Genomic DNA, 16,596 nt, shown 5'->3' with positions numbered 1-16,596 from the left:
GCCCATGGGTAATAAACAGAGACTGCTCAAGAAATCTAAACTTCTCTGGTTGGCTACAAGTTCTGCCTTCCTGGTCCAGTTAGGGTCATGAAGTCCCAGCATTCCCTGTCTAGAAAATCTGTTCGTGTACTCCAAATCATGAGGAAGGTAGGATCCTCCTTTTCGCCATTCCTCTATCCCATGCCATGATCCTTTACTCTGGAGGTGGTAGTGGGGTGGTGGTGGGGTGGTGGTGGTGGTGACAGCTAGGTGGCCTAATGCATAAAACACTAGACTAGTCAGCTTGAGTCTTGACTCAAATACTTACTAGCTGTGGGACTCTGAGCAAGTAATTTAATTTCTCTGAGCCTCATTTCCCCATCTATAAAGTGGGGATGTTAATAGTATTTATTTCACAGGATTGTTATAAGGTTCAACTGATATAATACATGCAAGGAACTTTGTAAAGACTTAAAATCACTATCTAAATGTTAGTTATCATTATTAGCTAGCTATTATGCAGCAGAATTCTTCTACTGTTCCTGGATCAGGTGCAGAAGCTGAAAACATATAACCTCTCAAAACATCCAATATGCCCAAAGAGAGGACAAGTCCTTCTGCCTGGGAGATTACATTTCATATTCCCTGGTGTAGAATCTCTCTCTTCCCGCCCCCCTGCAGCGAGGTGTGGAGGATTAATTGTAACTCGGGCAAAACGAAATTTAATAAAAACCTTGTGAGGATTTACTGCTGCCTGAGGTTTAGGGACTTATTAGATGAATGGCATTACATGAGGCTGAGCCATCAATTATTCAAGTCACTAATTACGTCTTTGCTTTTTCTTTTCCCACTTGTTTGTGGTTAAGAGGTTAGAATCTCTTCCTCACTGGGAGAATAAGATCCCAGTCCTCAGCAGGAGTAGTGACTTTCCTATTTTATAATAATCTGAAATGAATTGGCTGTAGAAAAGTAGAGGGAAGGACAAAGCATCCAGATTGAAAAGGGAAAAAAAAACCTCAAGGCAAAGTCAACATCTTATCCCAGGTTCCTCTGGCTCCAGACAATCAATGGACCTGATGAATCTCCAGTTTCAAAACAAAACAAAATGCCAGCTCAGGACCTTTCACAGAGTAGGTTCTTTTTTTTTTTTTTTTTTTTTTTTTTTTGCGGGTCAATGGGGGTTAAGTGATTTGCCCAGGGTCACACAGCTAGTGTCAAGTGTCTGAGGCCGGATTTGAATTTAGGTACTCCTGACTCCAGGGCCGGTGCTTTATCCACTTCGCCACCTAGCTGCCCCCACAGAGTAGGTTCTTAACAAACATTTGTTGAATGAATGGATGGATGAATGAATGAAACCACAGGTGTCAACTGCTCTCTAATATTTGGAGCTCTGGGAGAGGAATAATCTTATCCTAATCCTTTCCATTTCTAATTGGAAGATTTAGTTGTAGACTGATTGAGCTGGGAGAGCCTTTAGAGATTGTTGAATGAAAGTTTCATAGCTCCAGCTATGGAAGGAACCTTAGGGGACAACCAAGGGGTTCATCCCCTTATTTTACACATGAGGAAACTGAGGTCCATAGGGGGACAGAGATTGCTTAAGGTCACATAAATAGTGAATAGCAAAGCTAGGATTTTACCTCAGGTCCTTCTATTCCAAATTCAGTGACCTTTTCCCTATAACACAAGGTCAATGCCTTCAATTTACAGAAGAGGAAATCGAGGGACTTTTCTGAGGTTACAGCATAAATCAGTGAGACAGGCAGGATTTGCATTCTTGTTCTGACTCCCCATTCAGTGATCTTTCTAGTGAACCAAATAGTCAGAGCAGGGTTTCTTAAAAACAGGATACCCCAGGAATGCTTTTCAGCATTAAGGTGAATGTCTATTTCCCTTTAGGAAAGGTGTTCTTGGGGCAGCTAGGTGGCACAGTGGATAGAGCACCGGCCCTGGAGTCAGGAGGACCTGAGTTCAATCTGGCCTCAGACACTTAACACTTACTAGCTGTGTGATCCTGGGCAAGTCACTTAACCCCAATTGCCTAACCAAAAAAAGAAAGAAAGAAAGAAAGAAAAAGAAAGAAAGAAAAGAAAAGAAAAAAAGAAAAAAAAGAAAGGTGTTCTTAACCTGCGGTTTATGAACTTTTAAAAAATAACTGTTTCAATATGATTGGTTTCTTCTGAAATCTTACATATTTTGTTTTATGCATTTAAAAATATGATTCTGAGAAGGGGACCATAGGCTTCACCAGACTACCAAAGGGGCCCATGACTCTAAAAGGGTGAAGAATTCCTGCTGTAGGATTAAAGGGTCCAGGCCCCTGCATCAGTAATGATCATGTTGGATTAGAAATTGGAAGGAGATCAGGGTTCTAGAATACAGAGTGGAGCTGTAGACTGGCCAGGCCTGAGGAGACTCTGGGGGCAGGGCAGTAGCCCAGACCAGGCAAGAAATAAATCTCTCCCAGACTCAGGGAAACAACCTTGAGGCTGTGTCATTCACCGCCCTGCGGGGCCTGCTCTCTGCTGCAGTGCTATCATTTAAGTCAAGATACCAGCAGCATGTTTTGGGCCCAGGAAGTGCAGGGTAGGGGAACTTCAAAAGTCTGCCTCTGGAATGATTGTAATGACCCAAATGAAAAATGAGGATGGGGATTAGAGCTTTTTTATCCCCAGGATAATGCAGTTGAATAAACCCTTCCTATATTTCAGGCAGTGTGCTAGGTGCTGAACAGACACAGGCAAGAGTCAGATGGTCCCTGGTTCAAGGCACTTATGTCTCACAGTGGGGAAGAATATGTACACAGGTAAGTCAATATAAAATATATGACTGTAATATATGGTTTGGAGCCGTCAAGCTCTAGAATTGCACAAACAAGGGTCAGTCTTTGTGGGGGAGGGATAGCGTTCCATATGAGTAATAGTCTTCCTTTGGTTTATGTTGCCTACACCCAGAATTTATGCTGGGGTATCAGAACACATTTCATTCCTAGGCTTCTGCAGACATCAGGAATAAGGTCCACAGCTCCTTCCTATATAAGTTTTCAAGGTAACAAATGCATATGGAGTATGAAATAGTCTTTATTTCACTCCATAGAAAATGCAGGAGCTATAAAGGACTCAAGTGACTCATCAATGAAAGTAGAAAATACATAAACCACACATTAGTCTATAAATAATACATAATAACCTCTACATGGATAAAAAGACAGTAAAATCCCCAAGAATCATGGGATTTGATCATTGTAGATAATTGCAGATACTGTAGAAACAAACCATAGTTAGTCCATAAACATTGCACTATAACCTTTAAAGGGATGACAACAAATAGAAAAATCTCCAAGAAGGGGGGGATTTCATTATTGTTGGCCTACCCCCTATAATGACATCTATGGAAGCTGCCCTGCAATACTATATAGCTTTTGTAGTGAAATTCATTGTGATTAGAAAGAGATTGAGCTAGATATTCATTCACTCTGTGGGAAATGTGGTCAAGCAAATAATAATAATAGTAATAGCTAATATTTACATAGCCCTTACTGTATGCCAGGCACAGTGCTAAATGTAGTTTTACAAGTATTATCTCATTTTGATTTTCACAACTACCTTGGGAGGTAGGTGCTATTATTGTCCAAATTTTACAATTGAAGAAACTGGGGCTTAAGAGGTTAAGGGACTTGCCCAGGGTCACACGGCTAGTAAGTGTTTGAGGCTAGATTGGAACACAAGTCTACCCCCTTCTAGGTCTGGCCCTCTATCCACTGCACCACCTAGCTGTCCCCAAAGAGGCTTATTATCCAGATCATAGCTTCTTAAACTATGGTTATGACCCCATATGGGGGTCATGTAACTGAATGTGTGGGTTTGGAAAAATTTGGCCACAGTAAAAAGTTATGTATAACTATTTTTATATACCTATATACCTGGGGTCACATGGAAATTTCTTGGGTGAAAGGGCGTAGCAAATGGAAAAAGTTTAAGAAGGCCTGATTCAGATTATGAAAAGCAGTTAGTTGGGCAACATGTTTGGTTAGTCCACGAGCACATAGATCTAGTACAAGTACTCCAGATGGACAGAATGAGGTGAGTAGGAGAATGGGCTACATTTACTTGGAGTATCATGCTGTGCTTTCAATAATCCCAAGCTGCTCCCTTCTGCAAACCCCATCTCTTTACCATCCATATTCTCCTGGGGATGCTCTATGAATCAGCAAACACCATGATCTCAGGAGAATTAAGCTTGCAGCTGACCCAAAGGGCAATGGAAAGATTCGTGGTAGGGACAAATGGGAAGCATCATATGACTTTTGGTGACCTGTACACAAAAATTGGCAGTAGAGACTGGATCACAGGATCAGAACTCTGAAGAGGCCCTGGGGCTCGCTCATTGGGACCAGCCTCCTAATTTTACATCTGAGGGGATGACTTCTGCAGGTAAGTGACAAAGTCACAAGGGTAGGAAGCCAAATCACTGCAGAATCTTCATGACAATATCTCTACCCTAAATTAATCTTTATATATGGGAGATACACAAGAACCTTCATTCCAGGCTGCTCTTCTCTCTTCCCTGAGAAGCCAGCTACATGAAGTAATGAATAGCGTACTAGACTCAGCATCAGGAAGACTGTGTTTAAATCTTCCCTCAGACATTTACTGATTGTGTGACCTTGCATGAGCCCTCTGTGCCTCGGTTTTCACATCTGTAAAATGGGAGTAATAATGATACCTACCTCCCAGGATTGCTGTGAGTATCTAATTAGATTATATGTAAAGCAGTTTGCAAACAAAGTGCTACATATATATTGTTATTATTTCCATTCTACATCTAGGTATTACCTCTGTTATTATTTCATATTTCCCTTTTCTTTCTTTTTTCTTTGTGAGGCAATGAGGATTAAGTGACTTGCTCAGGGTCACACAGCTAGTAAGTGTCAAATGTCTGAGGACAGATTTGAACTCAGGTCCTCCTGAATCCAAGGCCGGTGCTTTCTCCACTATTCCACCTAGCTGCCCCCATCTATTATTATTTCTACTCTACCATCACCATAAATGACTAAAAAAAGAAGGAGATGGGCCAATTGTGTATCAAGAATGAGAGATGATAGATGGCCATGTATTATACTTGTATCCTACAGATATCAAAAGAGCCAGGGAAAGCACCCGGAACACAGGGTGGTTGTTCTGGGGAGGATTTAAGGGAAGACACAGATAGGAATTAGGAGGCACCAAAGAGTTCCAATCTGTGGGGGTGGCAGTGATACCTCTATCAGTGAGATCACAGAACACAGCATTATCTGAGCATGAAGAGAAGTATTTAAAACCATGGTACCCCAGACAGCAGCCCTTCTGTCACAGGCCTGGTCCCTGCCCCCTCCATCTTCAAGGAGGTGTTAGGTGCCCTGATGGTTGTGGGCTAAAAGGGAATCAAACAATTCCTGCTCCAGGGACTAAGTGTGGGCACTCTGGATACCCCCAAATTCACTGGAACATTACTTTCTCCACTCCGTGCCGGTATAGGTCACCTCTTGGGAAATGATGCTGTTTTAAGACCAATCTGACCTGCTATTCCCACACAGATTTTAAGAAAGAGACCAGACTTCTCTAGACACAAATGCAGCCCATGATACTAACAATAACTTAGCTTGGTATTGTGGACTGATCTCTGGACTTACAGTTAGGAAGGCCTGGATTCAAATCCTGCCTTTGACTCTTATTAGCCATATGCCGGGCAAAACACTTAAACCCTCTGAATTTCAATTTCTTCATCTATTAAATAGGGATAATACTTGCAATACTTACCTCAGGGGGTAGTTGTGGGGTACTATTGGGATAACATATATAAAGTACTTTTCAAGTTTTAAAGTGATGTATAAATGCCAACTATATTATTATTATTATTAATTATTATTATCAAATTAAGGTTTATTAAGTCAGACAAGGGAACTGAGACTCAGAGATTGTAAGTGACTTTTCCAAGGTCACACAGCTACTAAATATCAGGGTGGTGTTTTGAATTCAAGTCACAGGATTATAGATTTACAAGTGGGAGGAATTTTAGAAGTCATCAAATCCAACCCTCTTATTTCAGAGATGGGGAAGCCGAAGCCTAGAAAAATGAAATGACTCACCCAGAGTCATATAGATAGTAAATATCTGAGGCCTGATTGGAACCCTGTTCCAGTTCCTGTTACCCAATTCCAAGTTCAGACCCCTTTCCCCTGTAGATCAAGGTTGTTATGTCTCTATTCTTTGAAAGTCCTTCTTTCCCTTTCTTTCCCCATGTTCTCCAATACATTCAGCTATTTGTCTTATAGTAGGTAAGGGATTATTACGGACCCACCAACAGTCTCTTACAAAAGCCCTTCTGAGGAGGCTCCCCCTGCACTGGTCCCATGAGGGAATGGGCTGAGCCTTTCCCCGATCCCTAGAGAGGGCCTTTTGGCTCACAGGGGTTGCTTACCTTTGGCTGGAAGACTCCATTTTCTTTCCCAAGGTGGTTGACAATTCCAAAAATGCACAGTGGCCCCGCGAATCCTAGGAAGTCAGCCAAGATCCGGAATGTGCTGCTGAGGACCAGCCTTCTCCCAAAGGCATGGCAGAGAGCACACCAGATGGCCCGGGAGCCCTGGGAATATCTGGAGCCCTTCCCCTGGTCCAGTAAAAAAGCACAGCGGCAAAGTCAGATCCATCACAGCGGATGGGCAAACTGTTCCCAGGAGATTGACCATAACCATCACCTCCCCAGACATCCCCCACCCCACCTCTACTCAGCTGCTGGTCCTCGAACACTACAACACTATATACAGCACTCAAAGGTCCTAATGGCTGCTGTATCCTTGGACTTGGGTGAGCTTGCTGAGATTAAGAGGACAGAACCAATTTTAACTAGGGAGAGCCGGGCAGCTGGAGGTATTTAGCCTGCCCATTGTAGTGGGTCAGTATCCTGACTGTTAACTCTGTGAATAGTTTATGTGTATATATATGTTGAGGCAGCATAAGGGAGAGGCAAAAATAGACTGGATGGATGGGAGTCAGTAGCTGTGCCACTGGCTAGCTATGGGATCTTCCCTTCTCTGGGGTCAGTTTACCCATCTGCAAAATAGAAATAATATCCCTGCCCTGTCTACTTCTCAGAATATCACGAGGATTAGATGGCTGTAAAAACTATCCCCAAGTAATTAGAGGTCTGTTATCAGGAAGAGGGATCAGATTTGTTTGGTTTGGCTCTAAGGGGGAAATAATGAATGGGAGTTGCAGAAAGGTAGCTATCACTAGAAAGCTTTTGGACAAACAAGATCAATATAATTAGGATTAGAAAAGAAATTGTCAATGGGGGAAAACCTTCACATTAAATAACTGATAAAGCTCTGATCTTCAAAATGTAAAGGAAATTGGCAAAATTGATGTCGTGCCCCAATAATAAGAGGTTAAAATCTATAAATAAACAGTTAAAAGAAGACAAAAGGTAAATGATGAACTGTATGAGGTAGATAGATGGTTCAGTGGATAAAGGGCTAGACTTGAAGTCAGGAAGACCTAGATTCAAGTTTTAAAGATTCAGATACTTTCTACACACACAGTAGAAACCAATAAAGGCTTGTTGCCTGCCTGCCACGGTTTCCTTATCCAATGTTTCTGTAAAATGGAGATAAAAATAGCACCCACCTCTTAGGGTTATCGTGAGGCTCAAATAAGACAACATATGTAAAGCACTTGGCAAACCTTAAAAGTGACATATGTGTTACCTGTCATTTTTTAAACGTGCTCCTTAATGACTAATAAGAGAAATATCCATTAAGACAACTCTGAGTTTTTACTTCTAACCCAGGAGACTGGCAAAGATTACAAAAGATGGAAATAATTTGTGTTATTTAGGAGCCATGGGAAGAGAGACACACTGATACACTATTGGTGGAGCTGCAAATTGGTTGAACCACTCTGGAAAACAACTTGGACTTGAGCTAGAAAAGTGACTAAACTGTTCATACCCTTTGGCCCAGAGGTACCACTAGGCTTTTACCCCAGGGAAGTCAAAGACAAAGAGACCTCCCTATATTCCAAAATATTCATGGTACCACTTTTTATGATATGATGAATCTGGAAGCAAAGAGAATGCACATCAATTAGACAATTTCTGAACAAACTGTGGTTTATGAGTATAATAAAATATTATTGTGCCATAGGAAACAATGAATAGAAAAAATCCTGTTGCAGAGGAAAATGAGAACCAGGACAACTGTATGCACAAGAACACTTAAGTAAAAGAAAACCACATTAAAAGAAATCAGAACTCATAGCAATGTAATGACCAATCCTCCTCCATAGGAGTGATGGTGAAGCTGAGCTCTCTCCTTTCAAAAGGGAGGTGGTGGGACACAGATACAGAATGAGGCATGTGCTGTCAGACATAATCAAGGTGTTTGATTTGCTTAATTGCACTTTGTTACAAGGGAAGGTCTTCCTGGGGAAATAGTAAAATTGGGAAATATCAGTGATATAAAAAGAAAAAAATCAATAAAATACTTGAAAAAACAGATTCCAGTTTCATATAAACAAAAACTTTCTACTAATAATAACTAACATTAATATAGCATTTCAGGGGGGCAGCTAGGTGGCCCAATGGATAAAGCACCAGCTGTGGATTTGGGAGGACCTGAGTTCAAAATCGTCTCAGACACTTGACACTTATTAGCTGTGTGACCTTGGGCAAGTCACTTAACCCTCATTGCTCCACCCCTCCCCCCCAAAAAGAAAGAAGAAAATATAACATTTCAGGTTGGCAAAGTGCTTTACAAATATTATCTTGCTTATCTTCACAACAACCATGAGAGGCAGGGGCTGTTACTATCCTCATTTTACAGATGAGGAATCTGAGGTAGTCAGTAGTTCAGTGACTTGCTCAGGGTCACGAATATAGAAAGTGTCTGGGGCAGGATGTGAACTAAGGTTCTCCTGACCCCATGCCAAGCTGCTTCTACTGAAGCTATCTAAACTACCTTGAGAGAGAAATTCTCCACGTTGTAAGTCTTTTGGCAGAGGTCCACCTTTAGAGGGGATTTCTGCTCAGGTTTGGACAAGATGCCCTCCAAGGTCATCTTTGGGTCTGAAATCTGGTGATTCTATGAAAGGCCCTTTTAATTAAGCTTAATGGGCTATGAAACTAGACTGAAGAACCCCCCTTCTGTGGTTGCAGAAAGACTGTCAAATCCTTCTGAGGGCCCAGAAGAAGGTTATTCTTCTGATGAGGACCAGGTCCCTCACTGACCTTCTGGGCTTCGAAGGCCTCCCGGAGGCGCTGGTAGTTAGTTCGAGCCCTCATGGCAATGGGCAGCTTCCCGATGACCTTCAGGTCAATGGGTTTCTTATGGGCTGTCTTGATGAAGGTGTTCATCCACCAGTAGGTCCCCTTGGACAGCAGGTTCACAAAAGGCTGCAGGAAGCGTACACCCAGGTCCTGCAGGTCTTCGGGCGGCTTCACCTCCTTGGGCGTCTTGAAGAACACATATCTCTGGGAAGCACACATGCAGTGGGGAGTGAATGACTCCAGGTGACCACTCCCCTGCCACAAATAAATAAAGTAAAGGATTCCAGAGCTTGGCCTCTGAGAGATGGGATGAAAAGGGCCCTGGATTCTGAGTTTAGCACAGCTGAGTTCCAGTCCAAGCTTTATTACTTATTAGCTTAGAAGACAAATTTAGAACTGGAATGGTCCTACCTACTCATTTCAGACCTAAGGAAACCAAGGCCCAAGACAGATGAGTGGCTTGCCCAAGGGATATGGACCAGGGTCTTCTGACTTGAAAGCTGTATGACTTTGGAGAAGTCACTTTGAATTTCTAAGTCTCAATCTCTTCACCTGTAAAATGGTGATGAGCATACTTGCATTACTACCTCATGGAATAATTAATAAATAATGAATAATTAATAAAATAAGATTGCTCTGTAAAGCATTATGTTGATATGAGTTCTATGAGTTATCACTAATGGCATCTGGGAAAGGATATACATCACCTCCCTTGACCATTTATTTAATGCTTTAGGCCCTTCTGGCTGTACTCTCAATCTGTCCTGCTATAGTTTAAGCTGTTCTTACTTATCCTGTCCTCTAAGGAGGCAGTCAGTATACTGGAGTGGCAAAATTTGGAGATAGAGGATCTAGATTAAAATCTGACTCTGCTAATTACTACCTGTGTGATCTTGGGCAAGTTGCTTGCACCCTCTGGGCCCATTTCCTCATCTATAAAATGAAAGGGTTTGACTAGCTTGTCTCTGAGCTCTCTATAAACTTGTGATCTTATGAGTTGTTAATTTCTCCATAGAATCAAGGACATACACAGAGTAGGAAGAATGGTATCACAGAAAGAACATTGAATTTGGAGTTATAGGGCCTGGGTTCTAATCTTGACTGTCACTTGCTACCTATGTGATCTCGGACAGCTCCCTGGGCTTTCCCTTCTCAAAGAGGAGGAGGTTGGACTGACTATATGACCTATAAGGTCCCTTTCAGGTATAAATCTGTTACCCATTACTTGTGTGTGACTTACCACCCATACAGATTTTACTTCTCTGGATCTCAGTTTCCTTATCTGAAAAATGAGGGGATACAGCTAAATGACCTCTAAGCTTCATTCTGACTCTAAATCTATGATCCCCTGCTGTCCATATTCACCTGTTTTTTTCTTCTACAAACTAAACTTGGACTTTTCCAATTCTTTTTTGAATGATTTTCCTATTACTTCTCAAACCCTCTAACATCTGTCGTACTGATTTACATGGCTCTTGTTAAACCCAACTAAAGGAGGACAGCAGAGCCTAGATGGGGTCTCTGGGGTCAGAGGGAGGGAGAATGCCCATTGGCAAAGATAGACCAGACTTCACTCAATGCTGTCCCAAGCCCTGGTCAGCTCTGTCATGTGAACACCAATAGCAGTGGTGATGGCAGGGCAGGCTGGAAGCTGCTTACCCTCACTCGGATGACATTGATTTCCACAGTCAGGAGCATTCCATAGAGGATGACCAGCAGCCCAGTTAGGCAGAATCGGAGTTGAGAAAATCCAATTGCGTTGTCATAGAACTTGACAAATTTGATGGTCTTGGTTATGAAGGCCAGAGTCCAGTAAATCAACAAGGCTGAAATTGAAAAAAGGGAATCATGAGTATGTGTGTGGGTCTAAGTGGGAAGAATTGTGAGTCTCTCTGTGTGTGAGTATAGGTATATATATGGGAACCTTTGTTGTTGTTCAGTTAATTCAGTCATGTCTGACTATTCATGAACCCATTGAAGGGGGGGTGTTCTTGCAAAGATACTGGAATAGTTCACCATTTCCTTCTCCAGCTCTTTTTTTTTTTTTTGGTGAGGCAATTGGGGTTAAGTGACTTGCCCAGGGTCTCACACCTAGTAAGTGTCAAGTATCTGAGGCTGGATTTGAACTCAAGTCCTCCTGACTCCAGGACTGGTGCTCTATTCACTGCGCCACTTAGCTGCCCCTTCAGCTCATTTTACAAATGAGGAAACTGAGGTAAATAAGGTTAAGTGACTTGCCCAGGGTCATGCAGCTAGTAAATGTCTGAGGACATATTTGAATTCGGGAAGATAAGTTTTTCTGACTCCAGACTCACCACTCTATCCACTATGTAACTTATCTGCCCATGTGAATCTATGCATGAATGTGAGGATGGGTTTGTGTACAAATATAGATTTCTGCAGTGTGTTTTTGAGTCTGCTGGGAGAATGCAGCTGTGAGTAAGTGTGGGAGGATGGTGGTGGTGATTAGAAGGAGCATGGTATTGAGCATTGGACTTGGAGTCAGGAAGACCTGGGCTCAAATACCACCTCAGGTACTTATTAATTGTATGTCCTTGGGTGAATCCCCGGGCCTCAGTTTCCTCACCTATAAAATTAGGGAGTTGTACTTAATGACCTTTAAGGATTCTTAGATGATACCATGATCCCAAGTGCATGTAGGTGTGAGAGGTAGTGTTGAGTAGTGGACAGAGCACCAGGCTTGGAATCAAGAAGGCTTAGGTTAAAATCTGACCTCAGATACTTACTGGCTGGGTGACCCAGAGCAAGTAACTTTAATCCCTCTCAGCCTCATTTCCTCTTCTGTAAATAGGGATAGTATAGCCCCTAACTACCAAAGTTGTTGAAAGGATCAAATAAGATAATTTATGTGAAGTGCTTTGCAAACCATAAGGTGCCAAATAAATGCAAGTTATCATGATGATGATGATGATGATGATGATGAAGAAGAAGAAGAAGAAGAAGAAGAAGAAGAAGAAGAAGAAGAAGAAATTGAGTGTGAGTCCAAGATTAATTTTGGCTTCCACTGTCCCAGTCAATCAATCAATCAATCAAGTGCTGATTAGGTGTCTATTCTGTGCCAGGCACTATTCTAGCACTTGAGGATATAAGTACAAAGAATGAAACAATCCCAAGTCAGTAGAAGTTTACATTCTGCCCCTAGCCACCTTCTCCTATAACATGTGTTGTGTGTTATAAGTCCCCTGGGAGCACAGTGGAAGAGTTCCTGGAAAAAGCAGGATGAATTAGTTTCTTGTTCCTTAGAAAATAACTACCCCTTTCCCAGGAGGTAACTTTGGGTATAAAAAGAAAATCTTAGTTCCTCACTGTTTTGTTTCCTTGTGAATTAAAAAATAGACTCTAACGTGAGCAGCTGTAGGAGCAGGGGGAAGGGTGTTTTGGGTCAGTGAGTGCTCCCAGCTGATTGAAGGGGCTTAGAAAACTGACCCCTGACACTTTTGCTGTCAGCAACCTGTATTCAATACCCCACTCAGTCTAGAGACAGGAATGCTAGCACCTGTCATGTAAATTACCTGCCACCCACACCTGGTTAGCATGAGATGCCTGACTTTCCTTGGAGACTACTCAGAGGGAATTAGATTTACACTGTGTGTATTACGTATATCTTGTATTATACACATGATAATATGTATCCATATCACATATTACATATAATATTACCCACATTAATACTATCTATATTACCTATATGTATTATTTGCGGGGAGTAGTAACAAATTTTTGGCAATGAATTGGCTCTCCAAAAAAATGTGCACACAACATACTTTTAATTTATATTATTAACATTTTCTCCATCACTTTCTTAATTCTAGACTGGATGTGTCAAACTCAAGGCAGTCAGCTGCATGAAGCTTGCAAAACTCCCAAGTACCATCAAGCCAGATTAAAATATGCATACACATGTATATAAATATATATGTAAATATAGTATCTCTAAAACATACATGATATATATGGTAGACGCACACACATGTATGCCATGTGTGTACATCTTGTCTCTCTTCTTTGTGAACTCTTTGAGAACAAAGGCTGGTTTTTACCTTTCTGTCTATCCCTAGTCTTCACATAATGCATAGTGTTTCTTGAAAATATCTTGGAAAGACTTAAGGATTCTGATCAATGCAATGCCCATCTATGATTTCAGAGGACAAAATGATGAAATATATCAGAGGTTATGGACTCAGGGTACAGAATGAGGCATGTTTTTCTGGACATGGCCAGTGCAGTTATTTATTTTGCTTTAATATACATGTTTATTATAAAGATTCCCCCCTGACCCAAGTTAGGTACTGGAATGGGAAAGGAAGAAAATTGATTTTTGTTAATGGAAAAAAGAAATTTAATTTTAAAAGGTAATGCTTGTTGACTGCCTGCTTTGCCAGCAGCAGGGCAATCCGGGAGCCCCAAGCTAAGGCTTTCCTCTATACACTGGGCCACCTAGCTGCTCCCTGTTTGTTCTATTATTCAGATATGACACAAAACTGTGGTTCAGTTCTATCTGCCATATTTAAGGAAGATGTGGATAAACTGAAGGACACCCAGAAGTGGATGAGCAGGAGAGAAAAGCCTTCAGGATCATGCCATGTTTTTAACCCAAAGCGGAGAAGACTTGGTGGGGGCGGGGTGTAGGGAGAATGACATGAAACTGTCTTCAAGTATTTGTATGGCTGTCCCTTCTGGGAAGGTGGGACCAGACTTGTTCTGCTTGGCCCCAGAGGACAGAACTAGGAACAGTGGATGGAAGTTTAAGAGAGGCAAGATTAGTCTCATTGAAGTATAAATTTCTTAACAATCAGAGTTTATGCCTAGGTCAGCTTTGGGAGGTAGTGTGATCCCCTTCATAATTCTTCAAGTGAAAGCTGGAATTTGTAAAAAGGATTCCTGACCACCTTTGGGCTAGACAAGATGGTCTTTGAAGTATTTTCAAAGTGAGATTATTTTGTTTGAAATAAAGAGTCCCAGACTGGGAAATCAACAGATCATGTAATCCTATGGTGAACACTCATCTCTCTATATCTCAGATTTTTAAATCTGTGAAATGGGGAGAAAGGATAATAGGATCATAAAATTAGATCTAGAAGGGAAAGTGAAAATCACGTGGTCTAACCCTCTCATTTTGTATATAAAGAAACTGAGGCCAAGAAATTCAGTGACTTGTTCAAGGTCACAGAGGGAGTAAAGAGGCAGAGCCAAGATTCAAACTCAGATTCTCCAACTCAATACACTATGTTACCTGTTACCTACCACTTCAGTGAGGTAGCTCAGATCTGTGAAAGGAAGTGATATGTACAAAGGCTCAATAACTCAAGAGAAGGTTACAGGGTTAGCGTGATGCATCTTCAACCACAGCATCTCTCAAAAACCAACCATTAGGTCATAGAGCAATCCACAGTACTAGTGGACATATCCATACAGAAGAAATTGTAGATGCTTTAAGTACTGAATCAATACTAATAACCACTCCTGTCCTTGTAGAAGACTGAAAACACATGAGATGCTATTGTCTGTCTCAAATGAGATACTATAGGGGGGCAGTTGGGTGGCACAGTGGATAAAGCACAGGCCTTGGATTCAGGAGGACCCGAGTTCAAATCCGGCCTCAGACACACTACACTTACTGGCTGTGTGACCCTGGGCAAGTCACTTAACCCTCATTGCCCTGTAAAAACAAATGAGATACTATATGTAAAAAAGTCTGTGTAACTCTAAATTGTCATCTAAATGTAAGCTATTGTTATTATATTTTAATCATTTTCTCCAGATCCCTCCTTCCCTCCTCACCATACTCATACCACATCCTCCTCTTCTTCTTCCTTCAGAACATCAGGTCACAAATTCAGAGAGAAAAGGGACTTTAGAGCCCATCTAGTCCAAATCCCTCATGGGCCATGGGAGGTAAGGTGACTTGCCAAAGTTCAAACAGATAGCAAAGGGAAGAGCCAGGATGTGAACCCACGTTCTCTCCCTCCAAATCTAGGACTCTTCACAGTGTACCACACATGCTTCAACTGTGCATTAATATCCCTTTTCCCATTCCTCTCCTATGGTCTCTCCTGAATTCCCTGTATTCATCATGATTTCCTAGACTGCACAAATGCAAGGTTCAGTAGGGAGAGAGGTATGGGGACCAGAACACTCTAGCCCCACCTCATGATTACAGGTGATGGTTATTCTCAACCCCAGGTACACGAGTTGAACCAGACACAGTCTGAGCCCCAGATTCGAAGCCTGGACTCTCTAATCAGCAGCACCAGAGCTTAGCAGGAAATGCTCAGAGAGAAGATTCTCAGAGGTGAAAATGACCCCTGGAACCATTTAACCCAACCTCCCACACACTGCTAGAATCTCCTCTCTAGTGTCTGTCACTGGCCACTGTCAGCTGGCTATGGATACACAGCAGAACCAGGGGGTGGTTAGGATGGCTGTGGAGCAGCTTTGTCACGTACCAATCAGCAGCTTGGGAAAGTTGGAGGTCTCAATGTTGTGATAGTAGACGACAGAGGTGATAGCTGCCAAGAATGCCATCCCGGCAGGCATGTACAAGTGCAGATGACGGGAGTCAGCCACCCTGGGGAGGAGGAGAGAGAGAGAGAGAGAAGGAATTGTGTTAGTCCCACATGGAAGATACTATTAGAGCTTCAGAAGCCATCCTGTTCACACCGACTGCTGACAAGCTCAATGCTTTCTTGGGGTTTGCATTGGACACTTTCTCTAAATTGGTGGTTGGAGATAGGACCATGGGAGGGAGGGAGGGAAATGAAGGCTTTGTTACAGTGATAATAAAAATAAGGCACTGAGAAAGTTCACTTCTTTGAAGGTGTAGAATATTGTACCTGGCTCTTCCTCCATTAGAATGTAAACTCCTTGAGGGCAGGGATTATCTTTCTGCTGGTATTTGTAGTCTCAGGCATTTAGCACAGTGCCTGACACATTGTAAGTAAATGCTTATCATGTTTGTTGACTTGACCAAATACAGACCTGAGACAGGGATTGGGAAGGAGAGATGTATTCAGAAATTAAGGTGATGGAAAAACAAAAACAAAAACAAAATCACCGAGGGAGGAAAATACATTTACAAAGCACTTTATTTTTAAGTTATTTTTCTTTACAACAGCCTGAAGAAGTTGGGAACTGACATATATGTTACTCTCTGTGGTTTCCACAGTCTTTCCTTGGTGAGGTTGGAAAGACACTTCACATACATGATTTCACTTGAGTCTCACAACAACCTGGTGAGACAGGTACTAGAGGTATTATTGCCTCCATTTTACAGATGAAGAAACTGAAGTTCAG

The 16,596-nt window shown here is 41.9% G+C and overlaps 1 protein-coding gene across 10 annotated transcripts in view; it reads right to left on the bottom strand.

The window, feature by feature from the left end:
- The window catches only part of ABCC8 (ATP binding cassette subfamily C member 8), a 124,279-nt gene that overhangs the window by 91,596 nt on the left and 16,087 nt on the right, over positions 1–16,596 (bottom strand). For all 10 annotated transcript variants that reach the window (XM_043969971.1, XM_043969972.1, XM_043969966.1 and 7 more), the window contains exons 3-6: positions 15,750–15,871; positions 10,942–11,108; positions 9,244–9,486; positions 6,439–6,627 (exon numbers count right to left, since the gene is read on the bottom strand). In XM_043969971.1, coding sequence (XP_043825906.1) covers positions 6,439–6,627; positions 9,244–9,486; positions 10,942–11,108; positions 15,750–15,871 — 721 coding nt within the window. The remainder of the gene's footprint in view (positions 1–6,438; positions 6,628–9,243; positions 9,487–10,941; positions 11,109–15,749; positions 15,872–16,596) is intronic.

This window comes from Dromiciops gliroides, chromosome 6, assembly GCF_019393635.1.
Source record: "Dromiciops gliroides isolate mDroGli1 chromosome 6, mDroGli1.pri, whole genome shotgun sequence".
In the NCBI taxonomy this organism is placed as follows: Eukaryota; Metazoa; Chordata; class Mammalia; order Microbiotheria; family Microbiotheriidae; genus Dromiciops; species Dromiciops gliroides.
This window is presented reverse-complemented; position numbering and strand designations above follow the sequence as displayed.